We start from the raw sequence: 16,329 nt of genomic DNA on the forward strand, positions 1-16,329 counted from the left end.
ACTGGAAGGTGGTGGTCATAGGCAAGGGCAGTCTTTATCTCGCGTTTATCGATTTAAAGACTGCCTTTGACCTTGTACCTAGGGAATCACTGTGGAAAGTACTCGCTGACATGGGGCTGCCCCATTATTTGCTGTCCCTACTAGTTAGGTTGCACCAAGATAGCTTTGCCCAAGTCAGGTGGGGCCCTGGAGGGGAGAAAACGGGTAGTATCCCGGTTGAGAGAGGTGTCCGCCAGGGATGTGTTCTAGCTCCCACCCTTTTCTCTCTTTACATCAATGGGGTGGTCGAGCATCTCCTGAAACATCCTTCTGATGAACCATCCCTGGCCGGTGAACGCATACCGACCCTCCTCTTCGCGGATGATACCCTTTTAATTTCTAAATCCCCAATGGGACTCCAGAGACTTTTGGACAATTTTCAATCCTTTTGCACCGAACGAGGTCTGGTAATAAACACAAATAAAACGAAGTACCTTGTGCTGAATCCACCTAAACGACAAGTTCGCTCTCCCACTCTGAATGCCGAGCTCTTGGAAAGGGTAGAGGTCTTTGACTATCTTGGGATACGCCTATCGCACAAAATGGACTGGAACCCTCACTTGGACAAAATGTTGATGAGTCACAAAAGGATTACAGGAGCCCTTTTGAAAGAGCAACGATCATGCACAACAAGGCCTATAGCCACAGTCCTCGAGATTTATTCAGCTAAAGGTGTTAGCTCTGCCCTCTATGGGGCCGAACTTTGGAGTTCATCAACCATTGATGCTCTGCAGAGATCTGAAAATAAATTCTGTAGAGCAATGTTGTCCCTCCCACAAGGCACTCCTACGCTTCCCTTAATGCTGGACTTAGGCTGCTCCCAGATTGATGATGTTGCAAAATTTCGTCCATTACTGCTATGGGCACGTATCTGGCGGGTGGAAGAACTAAGTGGATATGCCAGAGGTCTAGCAGAAATCATGTCATCGCCAAGTTGGCATAAAATCAAATGGCTGAGAGACATGAAGAGCTTACTAACAAAGTTGGGCCAAATTGAATCGTGGACGAATAGAACCTCACCCCCGAAGCTAGTCCTCGAAAAGCTTTACTGGGTCTGGATTTGCTCACAAAGGAATTCTAGTACCACCTTGGGCAGGCTCACAGAGGATTTCCTGAGGTTTAAAGATTGCCCTAGACGGGAACTGTACCTTGATGTAATTAGAAAACCCTTTGATAGGGCCTTGTATTTCAGGTTCAGAGCGGGAACCCTTCCCCTTAACTCTTTCACTGCAAGATGGAAATCCCATATAGAAATGTCCGAGTTATGCCCAGCTTGTCTCGCCAAACCGGAGTCATTGGCACACTTCATGTTCGAGTGCAGCGAGTACGCAACTCCAAGGAGGGTCTGGCTTAAAAACTTATGCCGCCAGTTGGGCACTAGGAGTCATGAGGCGGCAATTAGGATACTTATATCCGATAGTAGTGTACCCTATGCTTGTGCCTTAGCCACATTTTTATCATGGGCCTGGGCTATTCGAGCCAAAAGGCTAAAATTAACTGTTTAATTCTATTTTAAAAAAATGTCTTAAATTGAATGAATTGCCATTTTTTTTCGATCTAGCAATCTGTAAAAACTCATTTAATTAATTGGCTAGCTTTACTTGTGCAAACATTACTACTGAAACTGCTTATTGTTATGCACACAGACAAAAAAGTCTTTTTTAAATCTATTACTGTTTTTACTTGTACTATATGATCTACTGAGTTGCTTTTATGATAATTGTTTTATCGAAATAAAGCTTTTTGACTTGACTTGACTGTTTACTGATGTACAAGAGAAGCAGAGGATGACCGGAGGCTGTTTAAGTGTGTGCATTGAGAGGAGGGGATGTAGAAAGTTGTAGTGGGGTTGCGTTAATGGATAATTGTGAGTGTTGGAAGACAACATAGTGATTTGGTCAGTGGTGTAGGAGGAAGGAGAGTTGATGGTAATTATGTCCTTAATTGATGTCTTGTTGCTCTTCTGTATTACTGCTATGTTCATGGGAAGCGCCTTGAGATCCTTACGGGTGAGTAGCCGCGCTTTACAACATTCAACTGATTGATGGGCAGGGTATTGTAATTTAGTTTTACCTTTTGTTTTGTTCATGAAAAGGGAAAGGGAACATGAAATGGGTACAATTTTATGGGATTGTGCACTCTGTACTGAATTTTGGGGTTCCCCATTTGTTAGTGGTGCGTTTGCTTGCAAGCGGGACATGACATAGTCTGCTGACCTAATACATAGTCTAGTTCATCTCTGTACCATCTATCTCCTTCACCGATATTGGGCAGTGAATGAATGAACAAGTCAATGTTAGGCAGGTAAGGAACCTCATGGTCAAGCCCAAAAAGGGTAGAAAAATATGATATTATATATATTAAGGACCAAGAGCCCCAAAAGGTGAAAAATGAATCCAAATGTCTGTGGTATTTTCCTGCAGAATTGTTTTTCGTCCTTTTGGAAAAGACATGTCGACACCCAAAAAATAATGAATGTGCAATTCGGTCTGCAGGAAGCGTGACAGATAAATCAGAAAAAAAGAATGCTGACTGACACTTTCAAAAGAAAAACTTCAGAAATAATTGACAAACAAAGGAAAACATTCATGATTATGCTCTTAGTGTACAGAGATAGTAAAAGTGCAGTCATATGCCACCGGAAATTCGAGTAGCATATGTTCATGGATTGTTAAATTGCTAATTATATAGAAACAGTTTAACCTTCAGGCAGTATATATTAATTGGAAATGAACACCAATCCTCTCTCACCTGCCCATTAACGATCCTCGTGTAAAGGGTGTCTTTGTCTTTTAACTTCATTTCCAAATCCATAAAAGTCAGCTTGTTTGTGCTGACTTGGAATTTGTCATTGGTAAATAAAGCACCAGAAATTCTATTGTAGCATTCTATAGGGCCAAGGCCTCTCTTCTTTGGAGGAGCACACCATTCAAAGCTTCAAAATCAACAGGAAAAGAAAGGTAAAATTAGAAATTACTAGGAAATATCTTTTCTTCATTTCACTCCTTGATACCATTATTACAACATACACAACGAGTATTGCATAGAACATATCAAAGTTACTTAGCATACTAACTCCAGTTTTTAATTTCTTCAAACCTTTGTGTCATACCAATTGGAAGTTCTACCACGAGATGGCATTAAAGAAGAGGATGCATAGCAATTTAGAAGCTCTGAAAGCATAGCTGCTGGTAGCCTTGTAACAGGTAACTATTGGCTGTTTGAACTCTACAATCTACTCCAATCATCTCACTGTCTTTTTTCTTCCCATAAAGTGTGGAGTTTGGCAACTTTTAGATATAAACTGCGAGGCTGTTCTGCACGTGGGATGACTCCTGAAACCATGCCTCGCTGCCTCTTTAACAGTATGGTAGCACAACACTATGTTCAGTTTACCAATCCAACCACTAACCTCTTGACTCCTCTTAGATAAAAAAAAATCCAACTTCTCCTGTTATAGGACTGCACAGCTTTCGCTCCCGACAATTCGAGAAGGACTTTGTGCCAATGCAATATAATGCAGGCAATGCAAGCACCAGATGACCAAGTGGGAGGTGGCGATGGAAGGTGGGTTGGTTGCTGTAATCAGCCTGTGACAAGACTTATGGTTTAAAACCAGAATTTGGCAGCCAAAGCTGCCCAATGCATCAGCAGAGGAGAATAGTGGGGTAACTATAATGAATACAATCAGAAACATTTTAAAAACAAATGAAAATACCTATGCTGTAGGAATCGTTCAGCAAGAGAAACACTATCCAGTCTACAGAGAAGTCTCAATGGTAAAGTAACCTATTGATAGTTAACCTCCTCTTTATCGGTTTAGAACCAAATCGGGTAGCCTTGCCTTTTTAGCTAGGAGAAAGACCTCTGAATAAACTTAATTCTTATAGCCACCAATATATCAAAGACTACAAGTTGAATTGTTTTACAACTCTTATGCAACCAAAAAGAAATATTAATGCAGTGTGTGGAAATTTAACACCAACTATACCTTCAACAGATCCAGTTCAAAATGGCCAAGTGGGAATAAGCGTGCTTCTCAAGCCTTACATCTATTACAATCTATATGCAACCACTGTGCACATCCATAAATATAGAAAAGTCTGCTTTAAATTTAACTGCAACGACGTCCTGCAGGTCTATACACAGAAGCAATCACAATGTTTATCTTTAAATATCTACCAAAATGTGTACCCCATTAGCAGTCCCCAATAAACCACCAGATGTTTTTGATGCTTTTCCACCGGAAAGCAGATGTGTAAAGTCTGATAGCAGCAAGGCCAGTGCAGGATTCCCTCTCCTTCCTCCCTAAGGTGTTGAGCACAGCATCTACATACCACTTTGGCATGTTAATTGTGAATCCAGCAACAGATTCAAACAAAAGTAATACACAAAAGGGAAAATGCTCTCTACTTCTTTCGGCCAAGGGCTCAAGAAAGAGCAGAAAGAGAAATAGGACAGTGGGCATCCATGCCAAGCCCCATACAGACATAGAACCTCTCTAAGAGTCATCCATTTATTCTTATTCTCGTGCAGGGATTCTGACAGTTCGCCATCATTGGTTTAGGAAATGCACAACACAGTATGGGCTCTGAGTATATTATGAAGGAAGGCTCAGTCCCCTCTGTTTAATACCTTATCGTCAAAAGACTAGAACTTTCTTCTGGTCTTTTCACCATGCAATATCTATGACATGAAGGGCCTTCTGTGCTTTATCTCATTTGTTTCTCCATCTAATTTTACTCCCTCTCATTTTACCCCCTCACAAACACCGCTTGGTCTGGATGGTCCTAAATTGGCATGTATCTGTCCAGACTTTTTATCAAAATCTAAGTCCAGATATTAAAGTGCTGATTGAGGAGCGCGGCAGGCCTACCCAATGTGGTCACTGCTAGATTTAAAAATTAGGGAGGAGGGAGAAGGAAGAGGCTGACCAGGACCTAAGATGGCCACAACTCTGGTGAGTTTCTGGCGCACACTCCTCATGGTCACCTGTTTTGGATTGTTGATGCTGCCAAGAGCCTCATTAGGAGAGATAGTTTAATGGGCGCCCCTTTGGAGCCGACACTGAGGGCCTAATTGAGGCATGATTGTCAACCTTCAACACCCACTTGCTCTGTGGATATATGAGGTTTAGAGCAGGCCCTTGGAGAACAGACCAGCAGAGGCAACCCAAGTGCTGTCTTGGAGTTTCAACAGCGCACAGAGAACACCAATCCCCACTAAAAATTAGCCGAGAGTGATTTATGGAGGTCTGGCAGGTGGCCAAGCCAGCTGTGGAAGATCGACCTTATATTTAGTAGGCGACCATCATCCTGAACCATTGCGTGCTGCGAGGGGCTGGTTCACCAAGTGGAGAGCTGCATTGCTTCCTGGGTGAAACCGTGCTGGATGATGCACAGTTGCTTCCCAAGCGTGTGCATCCAGGAAGCACTGCTGGATGCGATAAGCCACCCACCCCCACCAATATAGCCATTTCCATCTATTATCAGGCTTTGTTCTGTAGTATTACAATGTCAGGGTGCCAAAGATGTGAGGAGGACTTCTTTCAACCAAGGAACAGGGCCTACAGAAGAGACAATAGTGTTGAGCAACAGGAGTATGCAGAGGTATCTAGTCTAACACAGGGGGAGGGAGCACTCCTGCATTCCATCAAAACTATGTGAGCCGATTTGGCATAAAAATAGGCACCCTAGCTACTGAAGTGAAAAGCATGGTAGAGAAGCCAGGGGAACTCCCAGGCAAAGTTTAAGGACAAGAGCAAAATCAGAGTAAATGACAGAGCCCCTTCAAGAGTTGCAGCATTAATCCAGGGCATCTGATAACGCAGTTAAAGACATGTACCTTTTGGAACAGTTCTGCTTATTAGAGTCTGCAAACTAGATGACACAGCGTTCTGCCTACAACCAAAGGCTATACAAAAGGGGATGATGGACGGAGCGTTTGAGCAAATCAAACAATCACCCCCAGTCAACTGATCTGGGTTTAATCCATCACCATTCTTTAGCCCACTCAGCCACCCCAGTTCAGACATGGCCATATGCAAATCAGTCTGACCCTGTGCCTCATGGGAACAGTCCAGCCCGAACTGCCAAGCCATGTCTTCCCTGGACCGGAAACAAAGATCCTGGGACCGGTTTCGGATTCATAATCCTCATCAGCCAGGCTATCTTGAATACAGTGGCCAAGTGAGCAAGGGACTCACGTCTGAGCATACCCAGCCAACCAAAGGCTGGCAGAGTAAACAGCCTAAGACAAGTAGTACCCAGACCTAGTTACTCCTGAGGCGGAAGACGGGAGCTGTGTTGTGCGTGCTTGCATTTTAACTTAAAAATTATTTTGGCAATTTGCTATCTTTTTAAACTTACCGCCGCATTTACCCTCACTCAGCCGAGTAGGTGCTGAGCGTTTACACGCCCACGGAGGCTGCCGGAGTGAACAGCGGACGCGCCGTCATCGCGCCAAAGGAGAGCCCGTCTGCGCCAAGACGGGCCAAGGGGCCAGTACCCCTGTACAAACCCCTACAGGGAAATTGTGGTACAAAAACGAACAGCTTTTGGCACTTAGGGGAAAGAAAAGCACTAGATGCTCAAACATCATTCCACATGATGGGGGACAAAACTCCTGTCCCCTCTGCAAATGTGACCTTTTTTCTTATGAACTCCCCACGCCATTTACTGGTAATACTAGGGTATATTCCCTTGCATTACTTAACTGCCGTTACCTTCCCAAACATGCAAATGAATTATGCATGCTACTAGAAGAAAGATACCCCGATGTGCTCTTTTTTTTTTTTTTTTTTAAACTTTATTGGTAGGAAGGAATAATGGTCAATCAATTGCATACAATCCTTTTGTAATCCTGTAGTTCGTACATCTTTTCTGTGCAATAATTCGCGGGCTACAATTACGTAATCAAGACATAGTTCTTGCCGTGACATGGGTCTCGTCTAAGCTTTCGACATGCTCCATCTGTTCACAACGTGCATTACCCCGATGACCCCTCTTCCCTATTTCAGTGATGGTTATGTCTCCCTCCCCTAACTACTAAGAACAAACTCCCCAACATATCCCCCCAACCCTGTGTCATCACATCCCCGTAACTCCCCCCACAGCTCGTAGTCACCTGTGCCGCTGATCGTATCACAAGAAATGTTCAGGCCAGGGCCACCTGTATACTCATGTTACATGCCTGAGGCCACCCCCTTTCAGTTGGTCATTCACTCCTCCTCCCCCTCGGAGTCCGATTCTTCTCCTTCCGGCAAGGGCTCACAAAGTTCCCCTCTGTACAAGTTCCATGCCGCCCAGACTTTGTTCCATTTCCTGGGCGCCGCTCGAATCACATAAACCGCTCTCTCTGTTACCATTAGGATGTCCATGTTTTTAGCCCACCTATTGGCGGTGGGTGCTTCTTGTGCCCCCCATTTCTGTGCTATATCCCGCTTAGCCACGGTCAATGCCAGTGTCGCCCAAATCAGTTCATATCTACCCAGGTCGTTCGGGTCCCAAATGTTTAGAAGGCATTTACGCGGTTCAGGCAGGACTGAAAGTTTTAGGGCCTGGGAGATGGATCGGAGCACCTGTCTCCAGAATTCACGTATCTGGGGGCATTCCCATAGTGTGTGGAACAATGTCCCTTCCTCCCCGCAGCCTCGCAAACAGTAGGGGTGTGTTGCTCTTTGTATTTTGTGCAGCAGTGTTCTGGTGTAATAGATGCGGTGTAAGATTTTAAGTTGTACCAGTCTGAGCCTACTAGAGATTCCCACCTCCTTTGGGGAGGCCAGGGCCTCATTCCACTCAAACTCGTCTGTATCGCCTAGCTCCCCCTCCCATTTCTCCTTAAGTTTTAGCGTCGGGTCTTTGAGGTTGTTGATTAGCTTCTTGTACGTGAGGGAGGTGGCACTCTGGAGCATGAAGTCAGTTAGCAATCTATCCTCCAAAGGAGAGGAGTCTGGTAGTGTGGTGCCGGCCGGGATGGCCTGTAGTAATGCATGCCTAATCTGGACATACCTAAACGTTTCTGTGGGTCCGAGGTTGTATTGCTGTTGTAACTGTGGAAATGGTAATACTGAGTCACTTTCCCAGAGGTCTCCTATTGTAGAAATACCTATCGAGTCCCACCGGTCAAACCCCTTACAGCTTCTCAGATTCCCCAGCGCTTTCGTGTCCCACAAGGGTGTCATTTTAGTGAGTCGGCCTGCCCACCCCAGACGGGTCTGCGTCACGTGCCATAGTGCCGCCGTGTGTTTGGTCGGACCGATCAGGGCCTTCAGTTGTGACTTGTTGTAAAGTACGGACAGCATACAGTTCGTCCCCAGTTGTGACCAATCCGCCCGATAGGCCGGGTCGTTCTTCGGGGCGTGGATCCAGTAATTTATAATCTTGAGTTGGGCCGCCCAGTAATAGAGCTGAATGTTGGGGAGCGCTATGCCACCCTCGTACCAGCTCTTTACCAGTTTGTCATATGCTATGCGCGCCGGGCCCGTGTTCCAGAGCAGGACCGTGACCAGTGCCACTATCTGTTGAAAATAACGCTGCGGCACCAGGTGCGGAGTGTTTTCCAGTACGTAAAGGAGTCTTGGGAGGGCCATCATCTTGTACAGTGCCGCCCTGCCCAGTAGGGTCAGGGGGAGGGCCGCCCAGTGCTTAACATCCGCTCGCAGGCGGTCTATAGGCGGTTTTAGGTTGTTTACGAAAAAGTCTGTTTCCTCGCTCGCGATGATGATACCCAGATACTTGAAAGAGGCCGACGTCTTAAGCATAGGACAGTTCCCCTGTAATCTCGGCTCTGGGCCTTTTAATGTGTATATGGTGGATTTCGACCAATTGAGAGTGTAACCCGATGTGCGCCCATGTGTGTCGCAAAGATCTAATAGTGCTGGGATGCCGGTCTCGGGTGTGGTCATGTATATGAGCATATCGTCTGCGTATAGCGAGACTTTGTCCTCCCACCCCTCCTCCCATTTGATGCCCGCGAATAGTGGCGTTGATCTGATTTGGATGGCCAAGGGTTCAAGTACCAGCGCAAAGAGCAGGGGGGACAGGGGGCAGCCCTGTCTGGTCCCCCTGCCCAGTGGGAATCTAGGCGATGTGTGGCCGTTGGCCACCACTTGTGCCACGGGTTTCGTGTAGAGCAGCGGTATCCACCGAATGTATTTTGGGCCAAAACCCATGCGTTCCAGCACCACAAAGAGGTATTCCCATTCTACTAGGTCGAACGCCATTTTGGCGTCGAGGGAGAGGATTACCGCTTGTTCCGTGAGGAGGTGCGCACGGGCCAACACTCCGTGGACTCGCCGGAGATTTAGCGCCGTACTCCGGTGGGGCATGAAGCCCGACTGGTCAGGGTGGATTAGGGTGCTAAGATGGGGCATCAACCGGGTAGCCAGAAGTTTAGCTAGTATTTTGGCCTCGATGTTCAGTAATGATATCGGGCAGTATGAGGTGCATTCTGTCGGCGGTTTTCCGGGCTTGGGTATTGCTACAATCGTCGCTGTGCGTTGGTCCAGCGGTAGCTCTAGTCTGTCTCTACTCTCTAAATACATAGCTAGCAGCGGGGCACTGAGGTCCACCGCCATGGACTTGTACCATTCTACCGGTATTCCATTCGGGCCCAGTGCTTTACCTGACTGTAACGCCTGGATTGCCAGCTGGATTTCATCCCCCGTTGGGTCTAGTTCTAGTGCGTCGCTATCCTCCTGTGTTATGCTAGGTATGGTAGTGTCAGCAAGTGTTGCCCTCGCCATTTGTTGTGTGACCCTCCGTCCCGGTGTATAGATGTCCTGATAATGACGAGCCAGTTCGCCCACTATTGCTTCCGGGTGTACCAGTGTCCGCCCATCCTCCGTATTGAGTCTATGGATACCTCTCACTCCACTCCCTCTCTTGTCCAGCCACGCCAGCATTCGCCCCGCTTTGTCGCCCACATCATAGATTCTATGTCTAGTGTTCGCTATGTATCCCTTCTCTGTCGTTTTGAGGTGGGCTAGGTATTGTTGCTGCCGGAGCGTGAGTGTGTGTATCGTGGTCGGGGAGGGGTCTGTCCTATGAGCGTTATTGGCCGTATCCAGTGCAAGTTCTAGGTCTGTAAGTTCCTTCCGTGAGTCCCGTTTGTGTCCCGTAATCGCGGCAATGGCCGCCCCCCTGAGAACAGTTTTGTACGCCTCCCATAGTACGGAGGGTGACTCCACTGTGCCCGTGTTTTCATTAAAATACAGAGACGTTGCCAGTTTGAGTTTCTTCCGGATCTTGGGGATTTTCAGGAAGTTGGGGTAAATTGGCTATGGTCGTGCATTTCGCTTCCCTCCGGTGGCCAGTGATAGGACAATCGGAGAGTGGTCTGAAACCCCCCTGGGTAGTGTGTTTAATTTTTCTACCATATCCAGTCCCAAGCCCAACGTCATGAAGTAGTCTATGCGAGATAAGCTGTTGTGTACCGCTGAGTAGTAGGTGTAGTAAGTGGTTTCTGTGTGCAGTTGCCGCCCGAGATCCACAAGGCCCATTGCTTCCACAAAGTCTGACAGTGGTGCAGTGCCTCGCGGCCGGGTTCTAGAGGGAAAAGTGTCCTTGAGTGGATCCATGACTGCGTTGAAGTCTCCCCCAACAATCATGTCGCCATCAGGGAGATCAAGAAGGAATTTGCCCAGAGCTGGTAAGGCCACCGAATGTAGGGCTGGTGGAATGTATACTGAAATCACATTTAGGGTCCTGCCCTCCCACTGTCCGTGGATTGCCGCAAAGCGACCCTGATCGTCTGCCACACAGTTGGATACCATAAGGGGGGAAGATCTTCTCACCAGTATGCCCGTTCCCCTGGAGCCAGTAGTGAAGTCGGCGTGGATCGCCATCGTGTACCCACGTCTGTCTAAGGCTTTGCAGGTGGATCCCGTGAGATGGGTTTCCTGTAGGAGGACCACATCCGGGTTCTGCCGTTTTATGGCCTGGAGGACCAAGCCTCTCTTGATTTTGTCACCCAGGCCCCGGACATTCCACGTCAGTATGCGCAGTGGGGGAATCGTGCCGGTTGTGGAGGGGCCCTCCGCGGGCGTGCGATTAAGTGGCCTGGCCATTGGGTTGATGAGGGAGTCTGGCACACAACGTGTGCTGCGGCTTAGCCCATGCTATGACTAGTGTTGTGTCGTGTAGGGGGCCTGCTGATGCCAGGGTGATACTACTGTGTAGGTGGTGAGTGATGACTATAAACAAGAGTAAACATTTCAACAAATAAACTTCAGTCCCTTCCCCCCTCCCTGCTACCCTGCTCCACGGACAAACTCCCGCCCGCATCCCCAACTTTGCAGAGTGCTTCAGCCCTCCCCTAAACATCTTACTTGCTCGTAGGGTTGGTGAGTCCCCTCTGGGCACTGCCTGTGCCCACCCTACTCAGCTACGTCCGAGCCACGGTTCCGCGGCCCACACAGTCTCAAGAAACAATACAGGTAAATGTTACACCGGAGCCGATTGTCCTGAGTCCAATGGATCCCTCTCGAGGTCGGAGTCAAGTTCTGTCTCGCCTCCCAGGTGTTGTCGGTGGGAGGACTGACTGGGCGAAGTCCGTTCATTTTGGTGTCGCGGCTGGTCTCGCTGTGAGCGGTGTCGTCGCCCTGCTGGCCGCCAGCCCTCTAGCCATTCTTGAGCCACCTCCGGCGTGTCAAAAAACCAGGTCTTCCCCTCAGCCACTATCCGAAGTTTAGCCGGGAACATCATGGAGTATGGCAGCTCTCTGTCGCGCAGTGCTTTCTTAACCTCCGTGAAGGACTTACGTCTCCTGGCCACCTCTGCCGTGTAGTCCGGGAAGAACGCTAAGGTTGCATTTTGAATCTGTACTGGTGGCGAGTTCCTCGCCGCCTGTAATATTGCGTCTCTGTCTCTGAAGTTGAAGAGCCGTGCTAGCACCGGTCTTGGAGTCGCCCCCGTCTTGGGTGGGCCTCCCGGGACCCTGTGCGCTCTCTCTACTGAAAAGAAGTGCGACAGGCCCTTGGGCCGGAGCTTGTTCTTGATGAGGTCTTCTACATAGAGGTCCATGGCCCCCTTCCCCTCCGTCTCTGGAAGCCCAAGGATACGCACGTTGTTACGGCGTGAACGCCCTTCCTGGTCGTCCAGCTTGTCGTGTAGGAGTTTAGTGACTTTTTGCATCTTTTCCATGGCCAATTGGAGCTCTGAGGTGTCTTCTACGAGTGACTTCGTGACCACTTCCACCTGTGACACCCTCTCCGCCATTTTGTGGAAGTCCGCTCGCAGCAGTGATACTTCTGAAGAGATGGCACCCACCGTGGTTTTTACTTCTGTGAGCGTCTTCATGATGTCTTCCAGCGTTATTGTCGACGTCTTTTCCGCTACCTGGGCCTGGCCCGTGGAGGGTCGCCCTGTAGGTTGTTGCTGCCCTTGGTGTCCATAGGCGAATTTATCCAATTTGGTTTGTGCGGATCCGCTCCTGAGGCCTTTTCCCGCCATAGTGCTGGGGCCTGTGGGTGTCCGAGATATGTTCCAGGTGACCGCGGCTTGTGGGCCGACGGAGGTCACCGAGAAGCGTTATCAGTCAGCCAGGAGTAGGTCCCACTGGACGGCAGCGCAGAGGTCTAGGAGCCACCGCTGCGTACCGTGTCGTTGTCCCCGGTTGTCTCTCTCCGAGACGGAGCTGTCTCTGCGGTCCCCCCCCTGCTGTTCTGCACTGCACCTTGATCCGTGCGCTGGACTGGCCGCCGTGCGATGGGCACCGCTGGTGTGTTGACGCTGCTGACGGCGGGCCCGGGGGTTCCCCTTGCGTTCTTCGCTACTGCCCGGTGTTGCGCCGTCCCCCCGGGGCACCTGCCGATTGTCGTTTGTTCTGGCTCTTTGTGCGGGCCCTCCGTCTCCCCGCCTGCATGTGGTGTCCGAGATTGCCCCCAGTAGCGACGCGGCGCCAGGTATGTCTGTTTTCAGGGGGGGGGGGGGATTTGCTGCAAGGCGGTGTCTCCGTTTCGCGTGGCCCAGGCTGGGGTTACACTGACCTCTGCTTCGGTCCGGTCCTGCGTGGCGTAGGCGGCAGCCTATTTGTCACCGGAGGATTCCGCTAGTAGTGGCAGGCTTGGTCCGAAGGTAGCGCTATGCACCGGGGTGCGATCACTTTTTCCGGCCGGGTCCGTCTCACTTCCGCCGGGGCCGAGACTCTACGCAAGGCCGGTGCTTCGCCTCCCGCTACAGGCCTCAACTCGCCTCTCGATGCTGCTCGGGCTCCGGTGCTCCGATTTTTACGAGACTTGGACCGGTGACACCGCTTGGGTCCCGGACTCGAACGCCGCCGCTTCAGGCGCGCTTGATGGCGGATAAGTATGACGGATTTCTGAAAAGGCTGCAGTGCCCTCGGGAGCTCTCACGCTAAGCGGCCGCCATGCTTGGCTGCTAGCCACGCCCCCCCCGATGTGCTCTTTTTAATGGAAACCTGGACGAATGCTTCGTCTGATCCTGATGTCGTCCAGGCTCTACCCCCAAACTATGTCATCCTTAGACAAGACCGAGATAAGTGTTGGGGTGGGGGAATCGCAATTATCTATAAAAATACCTACAGCTGTAGGTCTACTAGCTGCACTATCTCTGAATGTGAGAGTGTCATATTTGCTATCAGTTTCTCTACCATATGTACCCTATCAGGGATTCTTTTATATCGCCCTCCAGGAGCACACGCTAACTTCTGTAATGACCTCCCTAACATTGCTATAAAGTACGCAAGCCTCAGTCCCAATTTCTCCATTCTGGGGGATTTTAACATCCACCTTGATGAACCTGACACTCCCGCTTCTTAAAACCTTACGGCAGGCTTAGATGTGCTTCATCTAAAACAAATTGTTAATGGCCCCCCCCACAGAGCAGGTCATCTGATAGACCACTTCTCCACTAATCTTGATAACATCAGCCTGAAGGAATCTATTGTAGTTCCTTGGTCAGATTATACTCTCTTATCTTTTTCCTGGTCCCCCCCGATCAGGCACCCCCTGTCATAAAAACAAAAAAATTATGTCGCATCTGGTCCAAGTTACCATCGGAGGAATGGGTCCCGAATCTTAGTATGTCCGTTCCAGCTCTTAGCTCGAATCCTATAATTGCAAACGCGTCCTTTAATAATTGGCTGGAGTCCTCTTTGGACCTCACCCTGCCTAAAACAGAACTCTGTCACCGCATTAGCGCCAATAAAAAAGCGGGGTACACTCCAGAATTAAAAACACTCAAGCAATCCTGCAAACAGCTGGAAAGAAAATGAAGGAAGGACTTCTCAGAGGTCAGTAAAAGCACCTATAGATCAGCACTTCGGATCTATAAAAATAAAATAAAAACAACACAATCCAGCTACTACCAAGATAAGATTGGCTCTGCCTCCAATTCCCCTAGGGAAATTCAAAAGAAATTTAAATCACTGGTTTCTCCTCCGGGCCCTCTTATTGCACCATTAAACGCACAGAAACGTTGCGATGAGTTAGCAAATTTTGATGCTTCTAAAGTCTCCAACATCTACTCGCTGTTTCAGCAGGTGGAACCTATATTACCCCTTGCCCCCACTGATGGGCTGGTTAGATTGGAGGAATTTGCTCCCCTTGACTTATCCACTCTCCAGCGACTACTGGGGAACCTTAAGTCTGGATCTCCGGCCGATGCGGCTCCCCCCACCACCCTTCAGATGGTTTCGGAGACTGCCTCCCCGGTTTTACGGGATGTAATTAACCTCTCCCTTGCAGCTGGGCTGGTGCCAACTTCCTGGAAACAGGCAAGAGTGAAGGCACTCTTAAAGAAACCGAGCTTAGATCCGGGGGATTGGGCAAACTATCGTCCCATCTCTCTGTTACCTGGTATAGGTAAACTGGCCGAAAAGCATGTCAATTCCCTATTATCCACTTTTTTGGAAAACAATAATGCCTTACATCCCACCCAGACGGGCTTAAGATGTAAGCAAGGCACTGAGACGGCCCTCATTGCCGTAGTCGAAGAAGCGAGGAAAATAGTGGACTCTGAAAGCTGCGCTGCTATCATTCTATTAGACCTCAGCGCGGCCTTCGACACGGTTAATCACTCAATAATGATTCAGAGGCTGAGTGATGTGGGGGTATCTGGGATGGCTCTTAATTGGCTTCAGTCCTTTCTCACTGACAGAACCTTTGCGTTCTTTGAAGATGAGGCAATTTCAAAGCAGATTCCCTTGCAGTACGGCGTCCCCCAGGGATCATCATTAAGCGCTACCATGTTTAACATCTACATGAGGCCACTGGCTGGGCATCTGGCTAGATCCCAACCTTAATTTTCTGGTACAATCGCGTAAGGTTGCGGCAACTTGCTATGGTCTGATTAGACTGTTAAGAAAGATCTTAAATCTTCTCCCTTTTTGAAGCCAGGCGTCTGTTGGTCCAGTCACTCATTTTGTCGCGTCTTGATTACGTGAATGCAATTTACCTGGGCGCCCATCAGGGAACTATCAAAATCCTGCAGATAGTACAAAACTGTGCTGCACGATTGTTAATGGATGTGCCTAAACGGAGCTCGGCCAAATCTGCATTACGCCAGTTGCACTGGCTTCCAGTGCAGCAAAGGATTTGGTTTAAGGCTATGTGTACTGTCTACAAGTCCATTTCTGACTCCGTACCTGCCTTGATCTAACCCATGTTTCAATTCCATCATATCCCCCGGACCCTCAGATCGAACCACAAGAAATTTCTGACAGTCCCTAGGATTAAAAGGACACGTATGGGTGGCCGACGTTTTTCCCTACATGCTGCAAAATTCTGGAACCAGCTCCTGATGCCATTCGACTGGAATCAAACCATCTTTGTTTCGGGAAACTGCTTAAGACCTTTTTGTTTCCCTGAGCAGGAGTAATGACTAGGTACTTAATGTGCTGGGATGCCTCCGGGTAGCCATGCGTTATATAAATGCGTAGTCATTCATTCATTCATTCATAAATGCCTAGACCATTTTAAACGATAAAAGATGAAGAGAGCAAGAGAAACCATATGGAGAAAAACACAAAACAATATAACCCACCCTCCACCCACCCTCCCTCCACCCCCCACTCCTCCGCACCTGGTTCATGCAGCATTTTCATTTAGAGCTGTTGTATGCTCCTATGGCCCCCTTGTCTATAGCCAACACTAAGGGGAAGGTATATGCAACTTCTGTGCATCCCAGGGGAGCAAGCGCAATATCTGCAGGTATTTCGGGCAAGTCACTGCCCTTAATTCTACAGAAAAGATTCCGATAAATGGGGCCAAAAAGTCAGGGTAGTCAGCCGCTCTCTTCTCGACAGTGAGGGACATACGTTCCATCGTGA

General features: G+C 48.7%; 1 protein-coding gene across 1 annotated transcript in view; it reads right to left on the reverse strand.

The window, feature by feature from the left end:
* The window catches only part of SMCHD1 (structural maintenance of chromosomes flexible hinge domain containing 1), a 2,274,803-nt gene that overhangs the window by 1,928,903 nt on the left and 329,571 nt on the right, over positions 1–16,329 (reverse strand). The window contains exon 12 of the mRNA XM_086965602.1: positions 2,791–2,974. Coding sequence (XP_086821728.1) covers positions 2,791–2,974 — 184 coding nt within the window. The remainder of the gene's footprint in view (positions 1–2,790; positions 2,975–16,329) is intronic.

Source organism: Lissotriton vulgaris, chromosome 4_1, assembly GCF_964263255.1.
Source record: "Lissotriton vulgaris chromosome 4_1, aLisVul1.2, whole genome shotgun sequence".
Classification (NCBI taxonomy): Eukaryota; Metazoa; Chordata; class Amphibia; order Caudata; family Salamandridae; genus Lissotriton; species Lissotriton vulgaris.